Source organism: Trachurus trachurus (genome assembly GCF_905171665.1).
Source record: "Trachurus trachurus genome assembly, chromosome: 17".
NCBI classification, from domain to species: Eukaryota; Metazoa; Chordata; class Actinopteri; order Carangiformes; family Carangidae; genus Trachurus; species Trachurus trachurus.
The window spans coordinates 4,975,255-4,993,131 of record NC_139900.1 but is presented as its reverse complement, the minus strand read 5'-3'; the positions used below and the strand labels follow the sequence as shown (position 1 = coordinate 4,993,131).

Genomic DNA, 17,877 nt, shown 5'->3' with positions numbered 1-17,877 from the left:
AGAGGAGGACTTCATCTGAGATTGAGAACTTGCTGCTGCTGACTTGGAGGATTCTTGCTCAAGAGCCCTTCAGCAGGGGCGACTATACCCGGCCAGGGGGGAAGAAGGGGAAGGGGAAGGGGGGGTTGTCCCGTTCAGAAGGTTTTACCCTGTGCAGCTCACGGCTTCCTCGGTGGGGACTAAAGAGGCGGAGGCGGAGGGGGAGGAAGGGAAGAAGGGAAGAGAGGGAGAGAAAGGGAAGAAGGGAAGAGGAGGAGAGGAAGGGGAATCCGCGGCGCTTCAGGACGGTCGAGCCCCGCTGCGCTGCGATGCGATGCATGGAGGCTGCATGGACACGCAGCAGCACCGAGGCGGCTGATCCGCAGCTCTGCCGGCCTGCTGCTGCTCTGTAGGTCCGATCCGATCCGGCTACTACAGCAGCACGGCTCAGTTCGGTATCCGCGGGAACGGATCATCGGCTTTTTCTTCTCCCGACAGCGAGCGACCGTGATCTGGGAGCCTGAAGGCGGCATCACATCACATCACGGTGGTTGTAGCTGCTGTGTTGGCTGCTGCTGGTGGTGGATAGATAGATATATACTGTGCTGCACTGGGCATCTATGCAATTTTATTACGACTTTTCATTTTATTATGAGCACAGAGGAGGGAGAGGCGGGTCCAGCTTGTGGAGGCACTGCCACCATCCGCCACACCTGGGAGCAGGAGGAGGAAGGAGGAGGCGAAGAACCGCACGGCTCCCAAGGACATCCTCATCCTCCTGCTCCTGCTCCTCCGCATCCCGACGATGAGGACGAGACGGAGCGGAGACAGGAGGAGCAGGAGGAGGAGGACGGAGGAGACTCATGCACCGCGGAGACATTCAATGGAGAGGAGGAGGAGGAAGAGGAGGACAACGGGGGGGATTATTCCGGTGAGGACGGGGCGGTCGGGGGCTCGTCATCGTGCAAGACGCAGCAGCCGGCGATGCATTCAAACTGCAGCAGCGAAACCTGCATCCCCACTCCCAGCTGCAGGATCTGCTTCCAGGGCGCAGAGCAGGTAACATGTTCCCTGACATGCAGGTTGAAGCTGCTCTGACATCTGTTTTTTTTCTTTCTTTGTTTTGTGAATCGTCGCATTTAAATTGAATTGAATGGAAGTGAGGGAACAGTCCTCACTGTGATTGGCTGACAGCACAGCAGCAACACCTAATTAAAATGAGGTAAACCTGCTGAGTGGAGGCTTCACAGGTCACATGCTGATCAGAAAACCTTCACTGTCATTGCACAAGTACAAAAACTTGAGGTAGAGACTCTTAAATGCAGTGTTACTTTGAAAAGATATTAAAAAGACATAAACAAATAGCAGAGTTAAAAGATATTCACATTAAGCAGATTCTTGCTAATTCTATAATAAAATAAAAGGGGATATTGCATGTTAGGGTATCATCATTTAAATTGGATGGAAGTGAGGGAACACTGCACTGTGATTGGCTGACAGCAGCAATTAAAATGAGGTAAACCTGCTGAGTGGATGCTTCACTGGTCACTACTCTGAAACTGGCCTGATTGGACGTCTTGATTTCAATAGCTTGTTTAGCGAGGAGAGCCAATCAGAGTCAGCTCCAGAACAAATGTTTGACAAATTAAAATCAAAACACCAGAAAAAAACCCAATGAAAGTGTAAAAAGAAGGGGAGAAATATAAAGTCACATTTCCATAAGGCCTGACCTTGGTGCAGTGGCTTCAGCACCACGGACAGCGACACAGCAGCTGATCCCAGGAAAACCTTCATGGGTCCTTGAGAGGAACAGTTCACCATCACAAAACATAAAGTCACACCACTACACTTTGTAAAATCATGCATTCATTCATTCATTATGGTCGCACCAAGTTCTCCTGACTCGTGCACCATCTTCTAATGAGCTGACACACTGTGCAATATCAGTAAAGTGTGTGACTGCTAACCAGGCCCACGACTTGCACTGTGTCCTATAAACTGTCAGGGTGATAAGACGTTAAACTCAAACTCTTACCAAGAACATTTGTCGTATTTCTCGTCGAAACAATCTCGTTATACTTAAAATAAGACTCATCACATTAAAAGTAGCTTATTTTTAGACACTTTTTACTTCTTTCAAGCATATTTTCACTTGAAATAAGTAGAAAAATCTGATAGTGGAGCAAGATTTTCTTTCTTATTACAAGCACAAAAAACCTGCTTTCACTGGCTGATTTTTCTACTTATTTTATGTGAAAATTTGTTTGAAACAAGTGAAAATTACCTAGAAACAAGATCATTTTTAGTTGATGAGTCTTATTTTAAGTGGAAACAGGTTAGTATTGAGTAGAAATTAGACATTTTGACAAGAAATAAGACAAATATTCTTGGAAAGATTTGGGGTTTAAGATAAATATTCACTTCCCTCCACTGGGATCAGGATCAACAACCAACATGTTTCATTATAAAGCAGGTTAAACTCAGTCTCTAATTGCTTTTTTTGCACTCTAGAGAAAGAGCAAACATTTCAGCTGTGTGGCGGTGTGGTGACATAGATATTTTTCTGTTTTAGCAAAACCACAAATTCAATACCGGCCTCCTCCTCCTTCCTGTTCCTGTCTTTTCCAGTCAGTTGTAAACAGGTGTCACGTGTCGGTGATTCATGAAAACGCAGCTATTAGTGGGAGGCGGCAGTAGGCTATCACCGGGAACCACACCGGATGACTTCTGAGGGAAACAATGAGTCACTATCTTTGTGAAAATGTAATATTTCTCTGAGTAGCTTCTTCATTTACATTCAGGATCAGTGTCTCCGTCCCGACAGCTGTAAAACCCAGCGATGATGATGTTAAAGTGCAGAGGAGCAGAACTATCTGCTGCTGCAGCGCTCCGTGGGGGTTTAAAACTCTTTAAACTGCAGGTTTTATGCTTTTTACAGCTGATGATGATGAGATGCCACCGATCAGATCAGAGCAGAGCAGCAGATGCTGATACTCTGTAAAAGCATCACAACCACTTTTCAGTGTAAATTCACTTCTCTGCTTAGCGGTGGTTTGCAAATTCAGTAGTAAATCAAAGGCGGTGCTACGGTTTAAAGAGCTGCCAGCTGCGTCATCAGCTCCTCGGTTTGAGCTTTTCATAAGAGCATCAAGAACATTTCTAAAGTCTTTCTGAAAATGTGAGATTTTAGCATTTTCCACAATCAGAAAACCTTTACTGTCATTGCACAAGTACAAAAACAAAAATGAGACTCTTAAATGCAGAGTTACTTTGAAAAGATATTAAAAAAGACAAAACAAATACACAGCAGAGTTAAAAAAATATTCACATTAAGCAGATTCTTGCTAATTATAATTAAAAAAAAAGGGATATTGCATGTTAGGGTAATGCACCCGCAACTCAATTTTATATTTTTATATTTTAATAATCTATATTTAACATTTAAGATATGTTTGAAATAATTTCAGTGCAGTTTTACATATGCTTTCTCAGGCTTCTCTGGGTGAGCCAATCAGAAGAGAGGCAAACGACTGCTTTGTTGTGACATCACAAAGTCACAGGAAGTCCTGAAAGCTGCTTTAAAGGCTCAGTTTTCTGAGAGCAGGCTGTGTGCATTTTTTTTTTTTTTTTTATATGCATGAACCACCTTGAACACTGACTACTTAATTAAATAAGATGACAGGTAGAGCATCCCACTTTCTACAATACTGGACCTTTAACAGCAACTTAAAAAAAAATGTAGATAAATTCCAACCAATTCCAATTTGGATTTAAAAAAGCAACAACATATTCATCCGATCCGTCTGTTACATATTGTATTGTCAGAGTTCACGACGTGTGGCCAGAGTCAAGCTCAGCTCTTCATAGAGTAGACTCCATCCACAGTGTCACGGCTGACTCATAATCTCTGTGCATTAAGCATCCAACCGAAGAAGCGATGCGTCAGTCTCAGTCTCGCTGTCTGCACGTCTTCCTGGAGCTGCTGGGTGGACACCCGGTGTGGACCAGCAGCCAGGGACAAGTGGACGCTCTGTCCAACCGTGTCTGAAACCTGACACCCCGCACGCACGCAGGCCTGTTTGGTCCGTGACAGTGCGGCCGATTCATCCCCCCCACCCCCGGCAGAGCTCAAAGGAAAGAGAAGGAGTCAGGGCGGTAAAGGCCTAAGTGAATATCCTGTCTCCTGAACGTGGGCTACAGCCGATTAGCAGAGTTAATCTAATAGCTCTGCCTCCGGGTCCAGACTGATATTTGATTTCGATACGAGGCTGCAGGGCTCAGCAAGTGATCAGAAAAACTGCCAAGCAGAAATCTGACACTTTGAATATTCACGTCTGATCTGATGGAGTGAGAACGAGGCGTTTATTAAAGGGATAGTTCAACGTTTTGGCAAATTGGCCCATTGCCATAATCCCTATAGTCATAGCAGTAGGTTCGTTACCTTTATTTGTCGGTGCAAGCTGATTTTAGAGCGGCGGAGCAGAGCCGTGAGCTGCTCAGAGCTACGTTACGGAGGCTCGTGGGATTTCTTGGTTTACTCTCATCAAACTCATCAAATACACAATCCAACAACTCAAAAACGCTCTGGTGGACAAGTTGTGACCTGCACATTCACCACGCTATGAGATAATAACAGAACGTTACAAGACAGAGTTGTTTCAGAGGGAAATACAGAGACTGCTTGATGAAAAACTGTCCGAAGGCAACGCGCATCAGCGGTTTTGCATGAATTTCCCTCTAAAACAACTTCATCACGGATCTATTAAATCTCCGTCAACCCAGTGACGGATAGAGTTAATAACAGATCATTATTGTGTTTTTATTACTGTGTCTCACTCCCTGTGGTTCCCGTATCTTGACCCTGTTATAAAGAAAAAGATGCAGATGACACAGTTTTCACTCCGTCCTTCAGCCGAGGCCTCGCCGTCCGTCCTGTATAGACTCAGGAATCCACCGACCTTTTGCGGTTCTTTAATTTGTGGGACGTTTCGGTCAGTGTCGCCTTAGAGAAATCAGAAATGTACTAAAATAGTCCTTGATGTTGGTTTTTATCAATCACAGCCTTTGTGCGTAGCTGACCTGTGTCAGTTCGTTCAAGCGAAAGCCTCCCAGGTCCTTTTAAACCCACAAGGTTAATATGACATGATGAAAAACGAGCTCGCTGACCACTGACCTTAATATACTATTAATATGCCACTCATGGCCCAGCCGGCGGGTCAACGCTGCAGTAATGGCTGCTCGAGGAATGCCTCCAGGAAGAAAAAGCAAATATATGGCTGTAATGATTAATGTCGTGCTGCATCCGGCCGTTAATATCCGTGAGCACTGTAGCTTTGAGAAATGATCATTGATCTGAGCGGTGCTGGCAAAAGCCCTGTGGCCAACAAGTCATGTATTTTCTTTGATGTACGACCGACCTGCTGGAAGAAAGAAGAAAAAAGGCCAAACTGCGCCCTGAACACAGAGGTTTGAGATGATGGGAAATTTGACACAGACCTTGAAAAACAGATGGATGATTAATACCACAGAGACATTTCTGATATTGATCCAAAGGAAGATAGTTTTGGTCTTTATTCCTAAAAAAAAAGATCCCGAGGTCTGATTTGATCTGATCCGCCACAGGGAGTGGTCCGAGTCAGAGAAACACGAGACCAGATGTGAATATCAAGTCCCTGGTAGCTAGCTGTTATCCTAGCTAGCTAGCATATAGCATAAAGTCCCCTGTAGGAATTGCCTTCAGTCGTAGCTTTGTTTTCTGCAGGTGTCCAGGTTAAATAGTTGGGTATTTGCAGAAGGACAGCGCAGGGAAATCTTCTCTACGGCCGTTCAGAGGATCAATCAATCAATCAATCAATCAATTTGTTTATTTCGGGCATGTCAATTTAAATCATCAGACATCATCACACTTCATCTTAGTTCAAGTAATACAATACACATGGCCGAAAGGGAAAGCGGGAGAAGCAAAAGCTTATCTAGTCCCGCCCCCATTACCCACAGAATAAAATCTTTTTTATAATCAGATCATATCATAATCTTTTTCTTTTGTTTTTGCTTTTTTACATTTTGATATAACATTCTTTTACTTATGACATTTGACATAACATGTTACAGCAGTAGGTAGTGTGCAGATCATATCATAATATTTTCGTTTGTTTTTTCTTTTTTACATTTTGATATAGCATTCTTTTACTTATGACATTTTGACTTCTTTTACTTATGACATTTTGACATAACATGTTACAGCAGTAGGTAGCACATAGAGCTGCAGTCTAGCTCTAGACAGTACATATAGATTACGTGTGTGTTTGCACATGTGTCCATATTTGCCAATCATGAGTGAACAACAGTCTCTTCCTGTAGCCTGACATGTCACAAGGTCACAAAGTGGTCAATCGACAGCGAGCAAAGTCCAGTGTACTTATTATTTGTTGGGATGGTGTGAGAGCCCTCTTTTTTTCTTTTTCTTTTTTGCCTTTTTCTTTTATTCATCCATCTCCTCTGCAGCCTTTGCCGCGTTTAAATGAACACAAACCTGCTCGGAGTTAAAGCAGAAGTAAGCGGAATATTTGTGTTAATATAAGTCTTAAATAGTCATATCTTCTGACGGGAATCACTTATAGAGTGTTTGGTCTGAAACACGGGTCTGTCAGTCACTCTGCTCTGCTCTGCTGTAGAAAACTTTCCTTGTATCCTACAACCTTTATCCAATGAGGAGAGAGAACGGCATAAAGGGGCGGTCCTCTCTGTGTGTGCAGCCAAGGGATGCGCGTGAATGTGGTGATGTAGGGACGAGGGCGGGGACTGCTAACTCCATCGGCTGACAGGAAGTTAGCCAAAACGACCGGATCGCTTACTTCTGCTTTAACAATAAAAGTAAAAACACAATCAGAAACCAGCATTAAAACAACACAGATCATAAAATAGATAATAACGTTTGACAATAGGACAGAAACATTCCTGGTGGTTCAGTTCTATTCTTATTGTTGATCTACAGTTTAATGGCTTTTAATGAGCTTTCATCTTGACCCTAACCCTCTGTCCGGTCTCCAGGGCGACCTGTTGAACCCGTGTCGGTGCGACGGCTCGGTGCGTTACACCCACCAACACTGTCTGCTGAAGTGGATCAGCGAGCGCGGCTGCTGGACCTGTGAGCTCTGCTGCTATCGCTTCCACGTCATCGCCATCAACATGAAGAGACCGTGGCAGGTAAAACAGACAAACAAGAAACAGAAATCTCTTCTTCTTTGTTTGATTTTGAAAAGTTGACCCATGAGAAGATCTAAAAAAAAAAAATTAATCTCAGCGTAGTTTTCCATCTTCTCTCTGGAGTGTAACAACTGGTCGATGTCAGCCAATCAGAAGAGAAGAGGAGGCGAGGAGGCTCTCTTCTGATTGACTGACTATTTTTTCAATCCAATCCAATCCTATCCAACTTTATTTGTTGAGCACTTTAAAACATCCACAGAGGACCAAAGTGCATAAGACATAAAATTACATATAAAAACAGATAAAATAATCTAAAAGGCATACAACATGGGTAAAATAATAGCCTTGCAATAAAAAACAATAAAATAAGATTTAAAAAATTTAATCAAATCAAGCCAACGTCTTACTAGGGAACAAAAGCCAAGGAGAAGAGGTGGGTTTTAAGAAGAGATTTAAAAACCGGCAGAGAAAAGGCCAGTCTAATGTTTTGGGGGAGATCGTTCCATAGTTTTGGAGCTGCAACAGCACATTTTTGACACTCAAATCCTGCAAAGTTTATGGATGGTGTTGTCCAGGTGGTGGTGAGGGGGCGGGGCTTTGTTGTGACATCACAAAGTGACAGGAAGTCCTGACGGCTGGTTTTAAGGCTCAGTTTCTGAATACAGGCTGTGTGCATTTCTCTGTGGACTGAGGCTTTGATACTTTCACAGTATTAATATAGAACCTAGAGCTGCTTTATAATCACACTACACATGGACATCTACCTTTATACTGTATGGAGCTTTAACACAAACATCTACCTTTATACTGTATAGAGCTTTAATACAAACATCTACCTTTATACTGTATGGAGCTTTAATACAAACATCTACCTTTATACTGTATGGAGCTTTAACACAAACATCTACCTTTATACTGTATGGAGCTTTAACACAAACATCTACCTTTATACTGTATGGAGCTTTAATACAAACATCTACCTTTATACTGTATGGAGCTTTAACACAAACATCTACCTTTATACTGTATGGAGCTTTAACACAAACATCTACCTTTATACTGTATGGAGCTTTAACACAAACATCTACCTTTATACTGTATGGAGCTTTAACACAAACAGATTGTGTCCTGACTTTGACAGTTTACAGATTATCAGATGGTGTAACTGGTGCATATGGATCATCAGTCTTTTCAAAGATGACGCCTCAAGATCATCAGAGTCATCTTGATGAGGGGCCACTGACAGACTCTGAGGTCCCTCAGGCCTGTTTGATGATGACTAATCAGATTATCTGGTGACATCTTGAAGTCTCTGTTTGCAGCTTTTTTTCTAGAAACACTTTGTGCAGCTGTGAAAAGAGATGTAGTGTAGCTCACTCTAGAAGATGTCCAACAGAGTCTCTGTCCTGTAGACGGAGTAAACATGAGTCTAGAGAGTTGTCATCGACTCCACCGCTGAAAACTGATGCTCAGAAATATTCACAGCTTTTTCTCAGCTCAGCCGCACGGAGCTGAAGTGGTGATAAAAGCAGTTTCTGGGCAAACTGACAACAACATAAACCCACCTGCATCTGTCAGAGGACGGATCCTGCAGAACGGATCACTTCAGGAAATCAGCTTCAAAACCCCCAGTATCGATGTGAATATCTCTGTGATGATTATCTCCATTTATCACCTTCTTCTCGGCCCCTGTGAATGATGATCATTGTTTTTTTTTCTTTTTAATGAATGACTTATGGCTTTACAATGTAGGAATAAGTGGACAAATCTGCCCCTGATGCACACACACACTGACCTTTGTAAATGTGATTCAAGTTTTAACACAAGCGGAGGTGTTGCCAGAATAACAGATGAACTTGAGGAGGAAGGAGAAAACCAAACCTGCTCACACACTAACATAATCTCACTTAAAACAGGAAACAGAGTGATTTGGATCTGAAGCAGCTGCTGAACCTTTGTTTAGGTCGTTTAACTTTCAGGAGGGTTTTTTCACCTGCAGCTGAATCATCCAGTGCCTCGCAAGTAAAATCAAAAAACACCTGAAAATGAGTAAAGTGCAAAAAGTTGAATCCTTAAAGGGATAGTTCAACATTTTGGCAAATTGGCCCATTGCCATAATCCCTATAGTCATAGCAGTAGGTTCGTTACCTTTAATTGTCGGTGCAAGCTATTTTTAGAACGGTGGAGCAGAGCCGTGAGCTGCTCAGAGCTACGTTACGGAGGCTAATGGGACTTATTGGTTTCCCTCATCAAACTCATCAAATACACAATCCAACAACTCCACAACGCTCTGGTGGACAAGTTGTGAGCTGCACATTCACCACGCTATGAGATAATAACACAACGTTACCAGACAGAGTTGTTTCAGAGGGAAATTCATGCAAAACCGCTGATGCGCGTTGCCTTCAGGGACGGTTTTTCATCAAGCAGTCTCTGTATTTCCCTCTAAAACAACTCTGTGTGGTAACGTTGTGTTATTATCTCATAGCGTGGTGAATGTGCAGGTCACAACTTGTCCACCAGAGCGTTGTGGAGTTGTTGGATTGTGTATTTGATGAGTTTGATGAGGGAAACCAAGAAATCCCATGAGCCTCCGTAGCGTAGCTCTGAGCAGCTCACGGCTCTGCTCCTCCGTTCTAAAAATAGCTTGCACCGACAATTAAAGGTAACGAACCTACTGCTGTGACTATAGGGATTATGGCAATGGGCCAATTTGCCAAAATGTTGAACTATCCCTTTAAAAATGCGACTCCTTTTGTCAGACTCATGCTCATTTTACAGGTAATCATCGACAGGCGACCAATGAAACGCAGCATCAGCAACAGTTTGTGCTGATGGAGGAACAGCGCTCTGGTTGTTTTTAGACATTTTATTGTGGAAAAGTTTCAAGCGATGACACTAAACCAGTGAAAGACACAGACAGGATGCATTGTGGGAAGAGTCAGACTCCATCAGCCTCATTACTGACTATAGATTTTTGAACGTCTTCCTCCTGTGCTCTGATTTTCTCAACCCTCTTCCATCTTTGTGTCGGAGCAGCACCGAGTCTTCTCCACAGTGTTCACAGAGACAGATAACGAGGCGTTGGACCGTCCCGGTTTGGATTCGTCGGGTTCCTGCGAAGCCGAAACAGACCGAGGCTCGTTATAAATATCTCCGTCCTTGGATCGTCGTCGTCGTCTCTGTGGCAGCAGAACATTTGGGCCCCTTTTTCAGATCTGTTTGCTCCAGATGGGACTTGAGTCATTGGCAGACTGAGCAAACACACAGCTGAGGCTCTGCCTTCGGTCCACACAGTCTGAAAACCAGCATCATCATCATCATCATCATCATCATCATCTTCTCCTTCTTTATCACCGTCGTTTCCTGTTTCCAAGTTATTTCATCAAGCCGATTCTCTACTCTCCCTTCTTCTGCCTTCCTCTTCCATTTCCTGTTTTCTCTTCTTATTGATTTAATCTCGACAAACACGTGTTTCCTCCTCCCTCTTCTCTTACAGCCTCTTCCTACTTCTTCATCTTCTTTGCCACCTTTATCTCTTTTTTTTGGAGATTATGTCGAGCTGCAGCAGCTTCTCTGTCCTATTCTGGCTGATGAGGTTTTTTTCCAGCTGTGGTCAGTGTGTGCCTATAGGCCCAGTAACATGGCTAATTTAAGCAGAGGAGATGAACAGCAAAGACTGAAGATAAATGCACTGGGTTTGTCGACCAGGTTTGTGAATAAAACTGTAGCCTGTGGGCGGTAAAACACAAAACAAAGAGCTGAAAGAGCTGAGATGAACTCTACAGTCTGTGTGTCAATCACCCTGAGCCCCGCCCACATCAGGCTTCATCTCCTCACCTCAGCTGATACTCAGGATGGGAACAGAACAAGATGGTATAGCGACAAAATACAGAGAACAAACACTGACATACATATAGAAATGATTGAATACAATTATCCAGTCATGGAAAACACATGGAAATTGAGAAAAGGGTCAAATGTCCTGGACATTTGTTTTATCACATGGTGACATCAGCTACCAGAGCTCGATTTGACTTTTTCAGACCCTGCTAAGGATTTCTTTTCCAAAGATGTGCCTGCAGCGAGAAAAGAGAGCTGTTTTAGGTGCAATTTAAAAACAAAAACAACATGTTTTGATAAATTTGTCGTAATTTCTAAGCATGTAAGATATTATTTCATAGATAAGTTAGAGCCATAGACTGCACACCGTTAAATCAAACTTCTGGGGGGGGGGAGAAGAGAATAAATATAGAAACAAATAGGTTCAATGTACAAAATAAAGTACAACTGTCGAACTACAACTTCTCCAAAGCATGAATGGGACAGGGCGATGGTCTTAAAGGGATAGTTCACCCAAAATTGAAATTTCACTCATTATCTACTCACCCTCATGTGGACTAAGGGCTGGGAGAAGTTTCAGAGTCCTCCGTGGCTTCTCTGAGTTACAGGGGGTCTCGGCGTAGCAGTGCATGTCCATATAACGGTTGCAAATGGATACCAACTGTCTTCGTAACAAAGAGACACACCAAAAAACATCCAAATACCTCCATGCTGCTCGTATCTAATGTCCGTCTTTTATTGAAGCCCCGAAATGCGAAATTTTTCAAGCTTGTTGTAGCGGAAGCTCCTCTTCCCGGTTCGTCAAACTTGGACGAACCAGGGCCTGTCCTCTTCCCCGTTCGTCCAAATTTGACGAACCAGGAAGAGGAGCTTCGAGAAGCTTCCGCTACAAAACAAGCTTGAAAAATAGACTTATTTAATTTTTTTCGGGACAATTTCGCATTTCAGGGCTTCAATACAAGACATTACATACGAGCAGCGTGGAGGTATTTGGATGGTTTTTGGTGTGTCTTTTTGTTACGAAGACAGTTGGTATCCATTTGCAACGTTATATGGACAAGCACTGCTACGCCGAAATTTAAATTTAAACTTTGGGTGAACTATCCCTTTAATATCAAGGGCTCTACTTTGGTAGACTAGGTGCAGGCGAGGCGCATCTGCCCTGCGCCTCGCCTTCGCTTCGCCAACGGGGAGTGGCCAGGAGCAGATTGCGATTTTGCTTCGAGACGCAGCGGAGCGCATCCCGCCTACTTCCCTCCCACCGGCGCAAATGAAATAGAGGGTGGAGAGAAGGCGTGGAGTGGGTTTGACACAGCCGAGTCAGATCTTCACCAATCAAATGAGCTCCTCTCCTCACCTTTAAATCCGCCGCGCGCGCAAGGCGGACGTTTGATTTCACCGTGGAAGAGAAGATTTGAATCAGCACATACAGATTACAGCATACACATTCAGCACATCTACAGTATATCGATTGTCCCGTCACACTGATGACAGATCAAAGGCTGCACAGATGAAAGATGAGGATGGATTACTGCTGTGTTGACACTACACGATTATCTGCTATATTTATGTATTTACTTATTGATTTATTGAGCCGCATCGTCACGCGACCATAACAAATAAAACTGAAAACAAATAAACTATCATTTCTCACAGCAAACCACAATCAGCCTGGCATAGTGCTCATAGTGAGCAGATATTAACATCTCCCCTCTCAGGTAAATTCTAAAGAAAAAAGAAAAAGAGAGACGCTCCGCGATGCATCCATTACGCACAGCTGTTTGTGCACACGTGTTTAAATATAGGTTACTAAATATGAGTGTCTTTATTAATGGAAAAGGGGTGTGTGTGTTTTGTTTTTTGTTTTTTTTTACTGGGCAACAGCTCTCAATCTGTCAGAGCAAGTGAGACGGGAGGAAACTGATGTTCTGGTCCGGTCCAAGCTGGCAGTGTCAGGTCGCGCGAACAGACCTCACGGGCTGATGGTGCAAAAGTAGTCTGGGAGGGAGGAGGTTATGATGTTTGCTCTGACAGATTGCTGTTGCCCAGTAAAAAAAAACAAAAAAAAAAACACACACAGCCCTTTTCCATTAATAAAGACACTCATATTTAGTAACCTATATTTAAACAAGTGTGCACAGATCACAACATAACAAACAGCTGTGCGTAACGAGGCATCGCGGAGCGTCTCTCTTTTTCTTTTTTCTTTAGAATTTACCTGAGATGGAGATGTTAATATCTGCTCACTATGGTGCCGAGGCTGATTGTGGTTTGCTGTGAGAGATGATAGTTTATTTGTTTTCAGTTGTATTTGTTATGGTCGCGTGACGATGCGGCGCTGGCCCCTAATAAATCAATAAGTAAATAAATAAATAAATAAATAGCTGATCATCTGCAACGGCACAGTGTGTAGTGTCAACACCTGCTCTTGGGACATCCACGGCTGCTTTTTTGTCCCAGTCCCTCCCTGGTTTCATCTGTGTTAATTCAGTCAGGCTGAGTTTCCATTACGCATGCCGACAGCCTTTGATGGTCATCAGTGTGACGGGACAATCTATATAGATATAGGTGTATGTGCTGATTCAGATACAATAAATAGGGGTTATTGTGATTATTATTATTATTATTATTATTGTTAATTGCATTTAAATGTGCCTGGAAGTGTGGAAATCTGCCTGTGAGGTCTTGGTGACGTGTCTGCACTGCGCGCTGGGCAGTCAAATTGCCACTGCGCTGGCTGCGCTTCGCCTTGCGCTGACATTAGACCAGGTTGGAGCTGGCGAGCTTTCGGCGCACTCTCCGCGCGGTCTATCGGCAACAAATTGTCACTGCGCCACGGCGAATCTGTCGACACCTCCCCCTGCTGCGCGACCACTCCCATCTCAGCGCACAGCAGTCCACCAATTTACCGAATCCGCTGCGCACCTTGTTGCACTGGAGGAAAATGCCACTGCGCCAGCTGCGTCAGGGCTCGCTTCGCTGCGCCCCCGTGAGTTGCGCCAAGAAATTAGGGCCCCAAGTCTGTCAGACTGTAGCAGCTGAAAATGTCCTGGAAAAGTCCTGGAAAATGATTTCAAGAAAAGAGTGGGAACCCTGAATAAGCAATTAGCTCAGGAAAGAAAGACATACAGTAAATAATGGTCCTATGTCTGTTCTTCAGCTCACTTCTTGTCCTGTCTGGTCTCCTGCAGTGGCAGTCCATCACCATCACCCTGGTGGAGAAGGTGCAGATCATCGCCGTGTTCCTGGGCTCCCTCTTCCTGGTGGCCAGCATCTCGTGGCTGCTGTGGTCGGCTCTGAGCCCGCAGGCCGTGTGGCAGCGCCGCGACATCCTCTTCCAGATCTGCTACGGCATGTACGGCTTCATGGACCTGGTGTGTGTAGGTGAGGACGGATTAAAAACACCACACACCGTTCTCCTGTCCCCCTGAGGACAATTATACATGAAGGGTGGTTTAATGAGCAGTTTCTCCCGCGAGCTGCTGCACAACCTGAACCCTGTTTTTATTTAGCTTTTTGTCACTTTTTTAGCAAAACGGTGACAGTAAACCTCTAATGAATTTGCTACCAGCAGCTCCTGTTTACCTTCCTTTACCATCTCTGCAGAAACTTTTCTGTGCTGAGAATCACTGTCGTTGACACTGACACTTACTGAAATATTGTTCTTTATAAACTGTGTTTTAAAATTTCTATAAATTTGAACATTTGGAATCAAAATGTTTAGATTTTGGTCATTTTTCTTTAGTTTCAGGTTAGTTATTCCAACAGTGAGTGAAACAAGGATGGCGTGTTATCAATCAACAGTCACTGCTGTTGAGATTGTAATTTTATAACCGGGACAATACAATACAATACAATACAATAAAACTTTATTGTCCACCATCGTGGAAAATTGGGGTCAGGAAGCCCTGTGGGGTCGCCTGTAGTTCAAATGGGGTTGCTTGAAATGTCTGATGATGATTATTATTATTATTCTTTCTAAAATTATGATTAAAAACACCACACACATTCTTAAAAAACTGTATTCTATACTTTCACTTTCTCGAATATAAATTGAGTTCAAATAAAATGCAGCATAGAAAAATATCTGAGCTGGCGCATCTTGATTGACAGGTCGGCCAGAAATTTGTAATGTCAAAATGGGGTCACGAGTTAAAAAAGGTTGGGAACCACTGTGTTAAAGTGATCGTTATAAATGACAGAAAATCTCTCTTACTTTTTGATCCATCTGGTTATAAAACTTCTGCTCTGCCTCTCTGATACTCTCAGCTAACGTCATTATATCTGTCACTACTCTTATTTTGAAAAGACAACTTGCCTGATGTGGATCTGCTGTAAACGCCCCCTACACTGCAAAAACTCAAAATCTTTCCAAGAATATTTGTCTTATTTCTTGTCAAAATGTCTCATTTCTAGTCAAAACTAAACTCTTTTCACATAAAATAAGACTCATCACCTCAAAATGAACTTGTTTTTAGATCATTTATATTTGTTTCAAACGTATTTTCACTTGAAATGAGTAGAAAAATCTGCCAGTGAAAGCAAGTTTTTTGTGCTTGTAATAAGAAAGAAAAACTTGCTCCACTATCAGATTTTTCTACTTATTTCAAGTGAAAATATGCTTGAAATAAGTAAAAATTGCCAAAAAACAAGCTACCTTTTTATGTGATGAGTCTTATTTTAAGTAGAATGAGATTTGTTTTGACTAGAAATGACATTTTGACTAGAAATAAGACAAATATTCTTGGTAAGATATTTGTGTTTTTGCAGTGTAAGGACACATGCTTGGGGCAGCTGACTCACGCTCTCACTCTCATTATTCATGTCTGTCTGTTCTGGTTGTAACAGGCTTGATTGTCCACGAGGGGGCGGCGGTGTACAAAGTCTTCATGCGCTGGCGGGCCGTCAACCTCCACTGGGACGTTCAGAGCTACGACAAGGCCAAGGACATGGAGGAGACGAGCACCGGCCACTCCTCGTTGGCCCCCAGGACGCTTTGGTTGCCCCTGGTCACCTTCGGCCCCAGCGCCCCCCTGCAGTCCACGCAGCTGGGCCCGCGGCCGTGGAGCTGCCTGTGTCTGGCCCCGTTCTGCCCCGGCCTGCTGGCCCGGAACAACCTCAGCCAGGACAGTGACTCGGGAGAGGTCGTCATTCGTGTGACATCGGTCTAAACCCTGAGCGGGGGCAGGGCTGCGGGTGGGGGTGGTATTTATGCAGGAATAAAACATCTGATGGGTTGTACTCGGTGGCACAACAACCTGAGCTTCGCTGGGATTTCACACAATCTCTTTGTGTTTCTTTGCAGATTTTTCTCTTCCTACTACGATTTTCCTAAAAAAAAAAGAAGAAAAAAATACAGTTGTTTATCTGCTCTGAGGCCGGTCCTCAAAAACTCAAAATCTTTCCAACAATATTTGTCTTATTTCATTTCTAGTCCAAACTAATCTCTTTCCACTTAAAATAAGACTCATCACCTAAAAATTAACTTGTTTTTCGATAATTTTCACTTTAAATATGTAGAAAAATCTGCCAGCGAAAGGAATTTTTTTTGTGCTTGTAATAAGAAAGAAAAATTTGCTCCACTATCAGATTATTTTAAGTGAAAATATGCTTAAAAGACATAAAAAGTGTCTAAAAACAAGCTGCTTTTTAATGTGATGAGTCTTATTTTAAGTATAATGAGATTTGTTTGACTACAAATAAGACAAGAGATAAGTAAGATAAGTAAGATTTTGAGTTTTTGCAGTGCAACGGTTAAAAAATCAGCTCACATGTGGTGTTGGTGCTCCCCTGTTTCCCACACCAAGGTGCAGCACTCATGTCATGTGGGACTGAGGGAAGTGATAGAAGTGGAAGATAACCAGATTTACAGGCACTGGTGATGTGATAATCCCATTTCACGATGGTTTATTTGACAGTAATTGATGGACTTTAGCTGATTTATGGCATCTGCAGTTATTTTTGAGTTACATTCAGGTTGAATTTGTGGAGATTCAGAGTTTCCTAGTCATAATCCTGACTGGGATGTTGACTGGCGATTGCAGAAGTTACCACATGACATGAATGCAGCATTAAGGTTGACGTGTGCTGACACAAAGTACCTTGAAAATATCTTTGGATATATTGGTAACGATTTCTTTTCCAGTGCCATAACTTTCCTATAATTTAATTGAACGGTACTGATATGTAACTGCACAATTTCCAATTTCTACAAATAGACTGATAATGAATGAAGCTTTACCTTTACCTTGGTTTCTGTGGGTTCAAACAGATCAGGGACTTCATGGAAACTCTTCTTGAAATCAACAACCTGTAACTTTCTCTGTGTAGTTTGCTCATCAGTCACACATTAGCAAACACTTAGTAAAAGGCAGTGAAACCTTCCATTCCTAGATGCCTGTGGTGCAAAAAAAACAACTTTTATACATCTAATCAAGGTGTTAAAGGTGTGTAGAGACTCAGTGGTGAAAACTGAAGCTTAAACGTGTCTGTGTTAGAAGAGGTGAGGTCATAAAAACCCAAAAAACGAACAAAAAACAAAACCATCTCAGTGTAGTCTCCATCTCCTCTCTCAGCTTCTATCTGGAGCTGTAGTAACAACAGGTCGGTGCCAGCCAATCAGAACAGAGGAGGAGCCTTTGGGACTCCCTTCTGATTGGCTGTCTGTTTTCTAAAGTTGTCCAATAAAGACAGAGCAGATTTCAGAATGAAACACTCAGAGAAACCAAATCCTGCAAGTCTTTGGATGGTGGGTCCAGGTGGTGAGGGGGCGGGGCTTTGTTGTGACATCCCAAAGTGACAGGAAGTCCTGACGGCTGGTTTTAAGGATCGGTTTTTGATTTGAGGCTG

General features: G+C 43.0%; 1 protein-coding gene across 1 annotated transcript; it reads left to right on the top strand.

Moving 5' to 3' along the window:
* Window positions 1-630: 630 nt before the first annotated feature.
* Window positions 631-16,199, top strand: marchf11 (membrane-associated ring finger (C3HC4) 11; the record flags this gene model as incomplete). Its single annotated transcript, XM_083990709.1, has 4 exons — window positions 631-1,038; window positions 7,030-7,185; window positions 14,220-14,412; window positions 15,877-16,199. 4 exons carry the CDS (start codon window positions 631-633, stop codon window positions 16,197-16,199), a joined length of 1,080 nt encoding a protein of 359 aa, XP_083846835.1.
* Between the last annotated feature and the right edge of the window lie 1,678 nt (window positions 16,200-17,877).